A 12,562-nucleotide genomic window follows, 5' to 3' on the forward strand; every position below is an offset into this window, starting at 1 on the left:
TACATCATATTTCTTCACAGATGCTTATCATCTCTTGACACATCGAAACTTCAATGAATCATAGTTCAACTTTAGGTTATAACCTTGTCACCCTTTCAACACAGCATTATCTTTTACATTTTTATCCTGTCCATTATTTCCAATAACTCCGACAGGTCTCTCATACGTGTCTCTTTACTTGGTTCTCCCCATTTTTTATTATGCCCTTTTCGATTTTTTTCCTTTGGGATAGACCTAGATTTTGTTTGGGAATCCTGGGGAGATGGATCAATGTCACTCTCCAATGGGCTTTCATTCACAATGTGAAAACATTTTAAAATGTTTACAAGATATAAGCCTTCTCATTAAATTATTTATTATTGTTTTTTTTAAGTGACGCATTTGGGGAGATTCCAAAACTTTCTGAAAATACAGTATGATAATGAACTGCATAGTTACTACACAATTTGCATGCATACAAAATAAGTCCTCACATTCTTTCTTGTGGTCTCAACACCTGAATGAAAGGCTCATTATGCAGGTCATTGTCTGCCTGGTGTGAACCACATCATTATTCACAATCATTCACGCCCCCATGTATATTGCCTTTCCAAACAAAACGTTTCTTAAAAGATTTCAATCAATGTATTGTTTTATGTGAATGATTAGGCAGGATGATTTTCAGATTTTTGTTTTTTTCAATAAACGTGCCATGCTTAATCATAATTCTCTGAAAATACAAACATGTACGTACATGTTGCTCCCATATAATGGTAACTAGGGATGTCCCGATCAGGTTTTTTTTGCCCTCGAGTCATTTGATTTTGAGTATCTGCCGATACCGAGTCCCGATCCGATACATCTATATACAAAAAAGTAGAGCGAAAAAACAGACCCAGATTCCAAGATGTTCCTTGTTTTAATTTAATTTGCCTTATTTTAACATTTGACAACTCTAATAACAAACATCACTTCTGTGAGGTAGCTTGAACAATCAGGTAATACACATAAATTCTTCACTTTTGGACTTTAGTGGAAATGTATAAAAAAAAGTCTAATATAAAAACAAATAGCACTCATTGCAATCATTTGTGCTATCTTGGCTGTGATGTCCTGCGGCCCATCTCACAATCAAGGGGCATTTTTCTCTCCTCTTAAAACTCTTAAAACTGTATAAGGTTTGCTGTGTTAAATGTTGCCTTTTTCTTTCCACCTTTTGAGATCACAAGTTTACATATCTCACAGTTTGCTATGGTAATATTGTTACAATCAACTTTAAAATGCTAAGCAAATATACTGATAAAGACACTGTCAGCAGTATTGACAGCAAAATAGACCACAGAATATTTAGTTCTGTATAGACAGATACTGAAAGGTATAGATTTGTATTGCAATATTTGAAAATTGATATTTATTTATTTTTAAATTATATTTATATCAAAATTTGTCAACCATCAACATTTAATTTATCAATATGTATTCGTGTACAAAATAACATATAAACATATTTTCCTATTCTGTTTTACCTGGAAACACTTCTAATGCTTGTGTGTCGCGTGAAAAATAGGCTTCGGTTCTATTTCTGGCATGCACGCGATTTCCGCACGGCTCATGTGCGCCTGATATGCGCGTGTCACTCAGGCAGTGTGCAAGCTCTAACCTGTTAACATGGGAGCCGAAATAAAAACGGATACGCCGGACAGCAACAGCTGGCTGTTTTGAATGAGACGACCCGGTTACTGTGAACGGTGAGCGCTTTATGAACATTCTGTAACGCAAACAGGGTTAACGAACCCAAAAAAAACCCTATACATCAGAGGGTAAATATGAATTATGAGTGTCAGCCGCTCCCATTCATAAAAAAAACCAAAAAAAAACAACTCCTGTGCAGTCATCATGAAAGCGCTTCACCAAACAACCAGTGGTGGCCAGCAAACTGTCTTAGGTGGCACAGAAATCGTAATTATTTTAATACACGTTTTAATAATGTATTGGACTGTTTTAGTGCTTACCTACACAACACATTACACAATATTACACAACTCAATACAGTTCATTTGTACTTAATTGTAATTGAGATAGTAGTGAATTAGTAATCATGAAGTACTGAGTGAATTTGACCTTTTTTAGGTGTTCAGGCACGAAGTGCTGAAAACCTATTGTATTTGCTAGAAAGAAAAAAAAAATCCCCTAAAACGCATCGTGCAGGCCAAACGGTAAGGGCTGGAGCTCTGAAACTTTGTCAGATGGTAGGGCCTCAAATTGTGGAGAAGCTATCAGAGTATGAGGTGCATAGGTGCATAGGTGGATAGGTGGCGCTACAGCAACCAAAGTTCCTCCGCAAAGTTCTGTGAGGATCGGATTATAGGTGGCCAATGAGTGGTGTTGTACTGCTGTTTAAATTATTTTTTTTCACAATACTCAACTATAATTCATAGTATAACTTTATCAATTCAATCTTTTAACATTTACAACCACGTTTAGTAAAAAATGACTATTATCCTGAAGTTGAAAATGAGTGTGTGAACTAAACTGTAGTAAATCATATTTTAACATGGTAAATTATGATAAATCATATTGGAACATGGTTAATTATGTAATATCACGCTGAAATGTAGTATATCATGAAAAATCATGCCTGCTACATACAACAATGCCTTAAAGATCTGAACACCGATAAATGCTGCTTGCAGCTTTAATTTATTATTATTATTACTCCAGGCATATTAATAAAGGAGCACACACTATAGCTAAAGTTCAACTTGCTCAGTTAGCTTGGCTCTCGTTCTCAAAACCCCCAACATTGTTGAGCCTTCATGGATGAGACATGCAGATAACTACTGTAGTTCAAAGATTATTCAACCTTCACTGAATTTTATATAATCAATGAACTCTTCAACTTTCTATATTAGTTGTCAAAATAAATATTCAAAACTGGTCTATCATAGCTAAATTAAAAAGGGGGGAAAACATCTCTTTTGAATCCCTATGAGCAAGAATGTGAACAAGGAGGAAGTCAACGGCACATAAATGCCAGAATGTTAAATTAGTTATTTTATGGATTTAAAAATTATCCATTTTTGTTTGTCCTTTACAAATTAATCCAAAATTAACACCTATCTTCTAGTACAAATGCACAGTGCTCACATTTATTTGTACATTAAAAATGACATAGCCTATCAGTTTGTGCCTTAAATTGTGATCTTGCATGGTAGAATATTTTAGTCGAGACATATGTGATGCATGTATAACAAATATGTGCATGCATGCAGTTTTGAGACAGATTTTATTGCCCTTTTAATTATTTCATGAGTTAATTGACGACAGTTAATGTATAATTCTGTGTTATAAATTTTAAGGCCAGACAAGTAATTTGTTGATGGTTGGTTTTGTTGGGAAGGACTACATTTTATGCTGGGGTGCCAGACAGATATATATTCTGGCAAAATATAATTAAGATATAATCTTGTTTAGGGTCGTTAGTCACGTCAAGAAACACAGGACACAAAGCAAAACCCAACCCAAAACCCAAGCAAAACACAGGACACATATTAATTAATTAACATGAACCCTTAATGTCGCAAGAGTAGACTCTAAGAAAACCCAACCACTATGATTCAATATGCAAATATTTTAGTAGGCTATATTCACCATGACAGAGTACCAATTTCATCACACCACACATCACCATTGGAATAATAGGAATAATAAACATACACAACACATAAACTATACAGCAAACAACGCAGGTTTCATTCATATCAAACCTTCTTCACACAGTTCACATAGTCTTAGTGTGGAAAGATTGTGCGAAAAGAGGAGTTCAGAGAAACAGTCAAAGTCCATCAAGGTTTCCACAGTGTATCAAAGGGGAGCAAATAAACTATAAAGTCAGTTAGTCCTGCAATAACCGCTCATGAGTTTATATATCCTTTTACTCACACTCCACGACTTCACACGAGTTAACGATCAACTCCGGCTTTTCTCAGATACTTCAAATACCTTTTGGAAGAGATCGCTCGAACTGAAGTCTCTCTGGATGACTGGGACGTCAACAACATCGCACATATAATTCAGACACTCATACCTATAGAATGAACTCTTAATACGCATGTGCACGGATTTCTCAAAAGTGGGGTTGCTGGCTAACAGGTTAAGCAATTTTAACTAAAGCACCGTCGACGGAGGCATCGTGTTTTTATCCTTGTAAAGGCTGTTTGAAAGAGTGTGCTTTTACAGTGTTGCCATGTCCACTTATTATAAGCATATTTCGGGTTGCTGTTAAAGCAATCGACTTTATTATGTAATTAAAGTGCGGGTCACTATATTTTGGTGACAATACAAATGAGGTTCCAACCGCTTTTGCTGTGATTTCTTGCTTCGCGCATAAGAAGATTTTTTTATGCATGATAAAATACGTCATTAACAACTAGCTGTTCAGTTCTGTTCTATACACACTGCATAGCATTTTGCGGTAGTCACTACCTGCATTTTTAGGGAGTTAATTCAGCTGTTGAATGTGGTTGTCATTCTGTACAGTCTGTGAGTACAAAACAGGATTAAGCACTAAAAGGTGAACTGACAAACGAATTTAGCTGCAGTGTATACGTGGAATTTTTTTGTAAAAATAATGAGTTAGAGTGAGAGAGGTAGTACTGTGTCAATGCGCTACGGTGCTCTGAAATCAAATACGATTTTAGATAGGCTAAGTAAAAAAAATATATATTGAAAATCAATGTGTGGTGATAAGTGTTAAGATTGTTTCTTTGGGGCCTTTTGTTTGACTGCATTTCCATTTGTCTCTTTTTGTTTTTCAACTGACTATATTTTTTTGTACAAGGAACAAAATACAATTCAGTTTATTTAATTTAATTTGTTCAGGTACTTTCTAAAATAACAGATTACTTATCTAAATATAACATTGTCTTTTTTCCTAGACTTTCAGACTGCAGTATCACTGAAGAAGGTTATAAAGCTCTGGCTTCAGCTCTGAGATCAAACCCTTCACACCTGATAGAGCTGGATCTCAGAGGAAATGATCCTGGAGAATCAGGAGTGAAGCAGCTCAGTGATTTACTGCAGGATTCAAACTGTCAACTGAAGACACTGAGGTGAGACATGAGGAAATACTATTATTTAATTGATTTTTAATGAATCAAAAATTCATTATTGTCATGATCGAATAGAGGAAGCAAGTGCAGTTAAACTCTTTTAATAAGAATGATGATGAACACACAGAGACAGTCCATAAACAGGCACAAAGTTAGTGACGCAGGGGATCCGAAGGTCAAGTGCAGCGTGCAGTGGTGAAGGTGGTGAATCCAGCGACGAACAGTATCCAGAACAGCAAACAAGAACCAGAGTTGAACACGACAGAGCGAGACAGGAGACAACACACCAGGAACCACAAACAACGATCTGACAAAGGGGATGAGAAGTTGATGAGAATATATACACATGATGATAGACTGCAGCTGGTGATGATGATTGCTGATGAGCGCTGATAGAGCGGCACGCCCCCCTATCAGCGCACACACACACAACAATAACAGAAGCACGAGACGAGAAGTAGACATAGGATTTACCAACCGTGACAGTACCCCCTTCCCTAGGAACGCCTCCTGGCGTTCCCAGACTCCCTTACCTGCCGATTGTAATCATCGATAAGGGAGTGATCCAGGATGTCTCTAGCCGGTACCCAACTTCTCTCCTCCGGACCGTAACCTTCCCAGTCCACCAGGTACTGGAATCCGCGCCCCCTCCGTCTCGAGTCCAGCACACGATTGACCGAATAAGAGGGTTCCCCGTCTACGAGACACGGCGGGGGGGGAACCGGGACTGGCGGATTAATACGAGCATAAAAGACGGGTTTAATTTTGGAGACGTGAAAGACGGGATGAATCCTCCTGTACACTGGAGGAAGATTCAGACGGACTGTCACCGGACTAATGATTTTGGTGAGAGCAAACGGGCCAATGAATTTGGGTGCAAGTTTATTCGAAATGGAACGGAGAGGAATGTCCTTAGTAGAAAGCCACACTTTAGAACCGACGACGTATACGGGAGGTCTCCGCCGGTGGCGATCGGCTTTGACCTTGGTGCGCGCCCCCACTTGGAGTAGAGTCTCACGGGCTCTAGTCCAAGTGCGGCGACACCGCTGGGCGGAGGGGACCGCGACTTCGGATTCCAGACTAGGAAAGATAGGTGGCTGGTAACCTACACTACACTCAAATGGTGATAGGCCCGTGGATGACACTGGCAACGTGTTGTGGGCGTACTCCACCATAGACAACTGCTGGCTCCAGGAGGAAGGATTCTTGGACACTAAACATCGCAACGTTCTCTCCAAATCCTGGTTGGCTCGCTCAGTTTGACCATTGCTCTGGGGATGGAACCCAGACGAGAGACTGACAGTCGCCCCCAGCAGTCTACAAAACTCTCGCCAAAATTTGGACACAAATTGGGGTCCTCTGTCAGAGACCACGTCCGTCGGGAGGCCATGAAGCCGAAAGACGTGGTCAATGACACTCACCGCTGTCTCCTTGGCTGAAGGTAATTTGGGCAAGGGAATAAAATGGGCCGCCTTCGAGAACCGGTCCACCACGGTCAAAACTACCGTGTGACCCTGGGAGGGTGGGAGGGCGGTGATAAAATCAGGCGCGATGTGGGACCAGGGTCTCGAAGGCACCGGCAGCGGTTGAAGCAACCCATCTGGGGGTCGATTGGAAGTCTTGCCTGTGGCACAAACTGAACAAGCCAATACAAAATTTCGAACGTCACGAGACATGAGAGGCCACCAGAATCGTTGCTTAACCAAAAACATGGTACTCCTGGATGACACGCCACATTGGAACAATGACCCCACTGAATGACGCTGGACCGTAAACTCTCCGGCACGAACAAACGGTTCGGTGGGCAACGAGTCGGAGGCGTTACCCCTTCTAAGGCCTTCTTGACCTTCGATTCGACCTCCCATGTGAGTGTAGAGATGAATAGATTCTCTGGTAAAATGCACTCGGGAGTAGACGGGCGATCGGAACGGTCAAAAATACGCGATAAAGAATCGGGTTTGATGTTTTTGGAACCCGGGCGGTACGAGAGTGTAAAGTCAAAACGTCCGAAAAAAAGAGCCCACCGAGCCTGCCTGGAATTGAGTCTTTTAGCAGTGCGAATGTATTCCAGATTCTTGTGGTCGGTCCAGACGATAAAAGGTACCCCCGACCCTTCTAACCAGTGGCGCCACTCCTCCAATGCTAACTTGACCGCCAACAATTCTCTGTTGCCAATGTCATAATTGCTTTCAGCGGGGGATAACTGGTGCGAAAAAAACGCGCAAGGATGCATCTTGTCGTCTGAAGGAGAGCGCTGAGATAACACCGCACCTACCCCCACCTCTGACGCGTCGACCTCCACCACGAACTGACGTGATGGATCAGGGGTTATCAGGATGGGGGCCGAAACAAAGCGACCCTTCAGTTTGGCAAACGCAGCTTCCGCTGCGTCTGACCACCTGAACGTCGTTCTGGGGGAGGTCAAGGCAGTCAGAGGCGCGGCTAGGCGGCTGAAGTTGCGAATAAAACGCCGGTAAAAATTGGCGAACCCCAGAAACCTCAGTAGGGCCTTACGGGAATCTGGACTTGGCCAATTCACCACAGCCTTAACCTTGTCGGGATCCATGCGCACTCCGTCAACCGAGATGATGTGACCTAGAAAGGGAACAGACTGTGCATGAAAAACGCATTTCTCCGCCTTGACAAAAAGCCCATTCTCTAACAACCTCTGAAGCACTTGTCGAACGCGTTGCACATGTTCCTGGAGAGACGAAGAAAAAATCAATATGTCATCCAGGTAGACGTATATGAATTGATCGACCATGTCTCGCAACACGTCATTGACAAGTGCCTGGAAGACCGCTGGGCTATTGGACAAGCCGAAAGGCATGACCAAATATTCAAAGTTCCCCCTAGGGGTATTAAATGCAGTCTTCCATTCATCCCCCTCCCTGATGCGGACCAAATGATAAGCATTCCTTAAATCCAGTTTTGTGAAAATAGATGCTCCTTGCAACCTCTCGAAAGCTGAAGACATCAACGGCAAAGGATAAGTATTCTTCACCGTGATGTTGTTCAGCCCCCGGTAATCAATACAAGGTCGCAAAGATCCATCCTTTTTCCCCACAAAAAAGAACCCCGCCCCCGCTGGAGAAGAGGAAGGGCGGATGAATCCCGTTGCTAGAGAATCAGAAATGTATTTCTCCATGACCTCTCTCTCTGGGACAGAGAGTGAATATAACTTGCCCTTAGGCGGAGACGTACCTGGCAATAAGTCTATAGCACAGTCATAGGGACGATGCGGAGGAAGAGAATCAGCCCGAGACTTACTGAACACTTCCTTCAGATCCCGATACTCCGTGGGCACATTTGACAAATCCACTGTTTCCTCCTGTAACACATGAGCAGAGACAGACGGACAAGCAGACACAAGACAAGACTTATGACAAAAACTGCTCCATGATGCTACTGATCTGAGTTGCCAGTCTATTTTGGGGTTGTGACGGGTGAGCCATGGGTGACCAAGAACGATGGGGGCTACTGGAGTGTCCAAAATGTAAAAGGAAATAGTCTCTGAATGATTGCCGGATGTGATGAGGGTGATATCTTCGGTGATCCATGAAATAGTGGGGAGTCTTTGGCCATTGAGAGCTTGAACGTCAATCTGATGTGAAAGGGGTTTGAGGGGAATGTGAAGCTTTTGTGCGAATGAATGGTCCATGAAATTACCCTCCGCCCCTGAGTCCAGTAGTGCTCGACAATCGTGAAGGTGAGTTGACCATCGGAGCCTTACCGGGAGAAAAGTAGATGTCGATGAGGTCTTCTCGGCAGAGATCCCACCCGACAGTAGCCTCATATTTACTGCCTGGGCTGGGCCTTTTAACAGACAATTAAACGCCAAGTGTCCCGCTCCACCACAGTACAGACAAAGGCCCAGGGATCTCCGCCTCTCCTTTTCCTCCCGGGAAAGCCGGGCTCGACCCATCTGCATGGGCTCGTGATCGTGGGTAAGGCTGACCGCTCCCTCGCCTCCTGAACGCTGCCCCTCAATGCCTCCAGAGAAACGATCGTGTTGACCTCGGCTCTTGACTCGAGAAAGGCGGGCATCCACTCTTAACGCCAGCGCGATGAGGTCATTCAGCTTGGTGGGCAGGTCCAGGGTGTAGATCTCCTTTTGGATGCGGTCAGCCAACCCATGCAGGAACATGTCCCACTGCGCCTCCTCGTTCCATTTGCTCTCGGCTGCCAGGGTTCGGAACTCGATGGAAAAGTCTGATACTGATCTCTCACCCTGACGTAGTTCCGTCAACACCCTGGCAGCCTCTCTTCCTGATGCGGCCCGATCGAACACTCGCCGCATCTCGTCGGAGAGTTTCTGGAACGAGGAACAGCAGTCGTCTTGGTTCTCCCACACCGCTGCCCCCCATAGCGCCGCTCTCCCAGTCAGAAGCGTCAAGACAAACGCTACTTTGGTTGCCTCCTCGCGGAACGTCCTGGGTTGCAGGGAGAAATGCATGGTGCATCTGGTCAGAAATGCTCGACAAAAATTTTCTTCACCTGCGTATGGCTCTGGAGTAGGAAGGCGAGGCTCTGACTGGGATGGGTCCGCTGGTGGTGGTGGTGGGGGAATCAGCGGTGCGGGTGGCGCAGTGGGAATACGAAGGTGTTGAATCTGTTGGGTGAGCCCAGACACCTGCGTCACTAACGCCTGTACAGCGCGAGCTGTGTCGTTGAGGTTCTTCTCCTGCATGTCCATCCGTTGTAGACAGCTTCCCACAAACTCGTTCAAAGATCGCTGTGAGTCTTCCGCTGCTTCCATGCTTTGGTCAGATCGTTCTGTCATGATCGAATAGAGGAAGCAAGTGCAGTTAAACTCTTTTAATAAGAATGATGATGAACACACAGAGACAGTCCATAAACAGGCACAAAGTTAGTGACGCAGGGGATCCGAAGGTCAGGTGCAGCGTGCAGTGGTGAAGGTGGTGAATCCAGCGACGAACAGTATCCAGAACAGCAAACAAGAACCGGAGTTGAACACGACAGAGCGAGACAGGAGACAACACACCAGGAACCACAAACAACGATCTGACAAAGGGGATGAGAAGTTGATGAGAATATATACACATGATGATAGACTGCAGCTGGTGATGATGATTGCTGATGAGCGCTGATAGAGCGGCACGCCCCCCTATCAGCGCACACACACACAACAATAACAGAAGCACGAGACGAGAAGTAGACATAGGATTTACCAACCGTGACAATTATATGCAGCCGAATTATTTATAGAAATATTATTTCAATAATACAATAAGCTACATAATATGTTGTTACATCAAAGTTGATTAAGTGATTTCAAGACAAAAATCATGTAAAATAGATTTTGTCATTACACCAAGTGTAGTTGAGAATTTAACTGAATCCTGCTTCATCTTCTCTTCTGCAGGTTTTTGAGTCCTGCTGCAGATGAAGCCTGTCAGTATGTGACTGGAATTGTGGGTAAAAACCCATTACTCATGAGAGAGCTGAATCTGAGTAAACGTGAACGAGGAGACACACGAGTGAATCAGATCGCTGCTCTACTGCAGGATAAACACTGTAAACTCAACACACTGATGTGAGTATTTTACATGGTTAAAAATAGTATTTTTAATAGAAATGTTACAGTTGTTCGTAATACTATTTGCAGTCAGGGCTGATTTTCACTGGACACAAAACCACAATAAATTAATTTTAATAATATTTATTTTTTGACTGATACATTTTATATATATATATATATATATATATATGTATATATTATTTTTTTATCAGTTAGTAGGTGTTTTAAAATTGATAAGTAATTTTAAAATGATAAACTTCTATCAGACATGACATGGGGCATAGTCCCCCAATAACCAAAACATGCATTTAGCCTACCATGGTTAGTGTAAACGAAGAGTTCAGATGCAAAAGCCTCTAAATGCCGTTTGAAATTTTCTTCTTTAATGATGATTTTTATCAAACTTGTATATTTAAGTTCAGTAATTTCACTTAAATAACAATTAATAGGTAATTATCGTTGCAATTTAAGTGAAATCACTGAACTTAAATATACAAGCTTGATAAAAATGATCATTCTAGAAGAAAATTTCAAATGGCACTTAGAGGGTTTTGCATCTGAACTCTTCAAACATAGAATAAGGCCATTAATTATTTATATAAATCACACGTTCAGAGCTTTTATAGGCACAAAGTTCCTGTATGAATCAAATGGTTTATTTGACTGTGCATGAGTGCCGCTCGCAAATCACCGCTACTCTACGAGCGTTCACCAGCGCGTTATACCAGTGTCCAGGGGCGATTCTATGGTCAGAGCTTTAGGGGTGCTGAGCACTAGGGATGAGCGAGTACAGCATTATCTGTATCTGTATCTGTATCTGTTAACCATATGAATTATCTGTATCTGTATCTGTACTCGGACTGGGCGGGGCCTAAACCCGGAAGTGGGTCGGGTAGTCTTGAAATGGGCGGGGCTTTAACCGGTATGTTATTTTAAGCATGCAATTGATATGGGTTGATCTGAAATTGCTTTATTTTTTGCTGATAAGAAATAAAACTATTTACATGACAGCATCAGCATTGAGCTTCAGATCAATGGTTTTGATCACGATAACAAACGAACTACAAAACAAGTTTTGCAACAATGAATACAACACATGTGGCTGCAATTATGAAGTAAAATGTAATGAACAAGAGTATTCATCTCAACTACGGCTGGGTGATATGGACCAAAAGTCATATCCCAATATATTTAGGCTGAATTTCGATATACAAAATATATCCCGATATTTTTGAGAGCAAATGTTCAGTCAAAGCCAAATATGACATGACACAAGTATAGTTTTATTGAAACTTGAACATTTGCCAAACCAAATGAATAAATAATAAACAGGTTTCTTCACCTTAGGGCTGCATGATTAGCTATGACAAAAATCTTCATTGCAGATTATTCCCTTGGAATTGTAATTGTGATTTATTAATTGGTTTATTTATTTTGTTAATACAACGTTGGTATGAGCCATTACAGTCATTAAAAAAATATAAAAAATAACACAAAGAAAAATAGGGGCATTAAGGGGTTAATATAGAAACGACAGTTACTATGGTGAATAGTGAATACACAATACTAACAAGAACTGTTTATGAAACATGGAAACTGCTCTGGTGAATAGAATGAAAATCATAACTGCATTGCTTTTATTTCGTGTAATTTACAACGTAACGGTGTTGCATGCTCGTATAGTTTCTTTTGCACTTTATATACAGAGGCGATCCAGCGCGCGCCGCCGCATTTGCGCGTGCAATTGAGTGTGCGCTACGACTAACTTTACAGTATAACGGGTGACAGGACAGAAAGTCCGTTTTGCTGAGGTGAAAGACTTTATTTCATAACATAACATGCTTTAATCAAGCACGCAAAGTGGAAAAGGAGTGGCTGGGGCGCGGGGAGCAGTGCAGAGAGCTCTGGATCAGCACTCAGCAGCTTGCTT

At 42.0% G+C, this 12,562-nt stretch overlaps 1 protein-coding gene across 6 annotated transcripts in view; it reads left to right on the top strand.

The window, feature by feature from the left end:
* LOC120492437 (NACHT, LRR and PYD domains-containing protein 3) overlaps window positions 1–12,562 on the top strand; it is a 46,203-nt gene that overhangs the window by 11,613 nt on the left and 22,028 nt on the right. For 5 of the 6 annotated variants that reach the window (XR_016147381.1, XM_089122933.1, XM_089122944.1 and 2 more), the window contains exons 8-9: window positions 4,917–5,090; window positions 10,477–10,647. Coding sequence is in view for 5 of the 6 variants with exons in the window: in XM_089122933.1 (XP_088979059.1) it covers window positions 4,917–5,090; window positions 10,477–10,647 (345 nt within the window). In the remaining variant the exon portion in view is untranslated. Of the gene's footprint in view, window positions 1–4,916; window positions 5,095–10,476; window positions 10,648–12,562 lie in introns of those variants that run through there. The other variant, XM_089122962.1, reaches the window with a different exon arrangement.

The sequence above is a fragment of the Pimephales promelas genome, chromosome 2, assembly GCF_988280905.1.
Source record: "Pimephales promelas chromosome 2, fPimPro1.hap1.1, whole genome shotgun sequence".
NCBI lineage: Eukaryota > Metazoa > Chordata > Actinopteri > Cypriniformes > Leuciscidae > Pimephales > Pimephales promelas.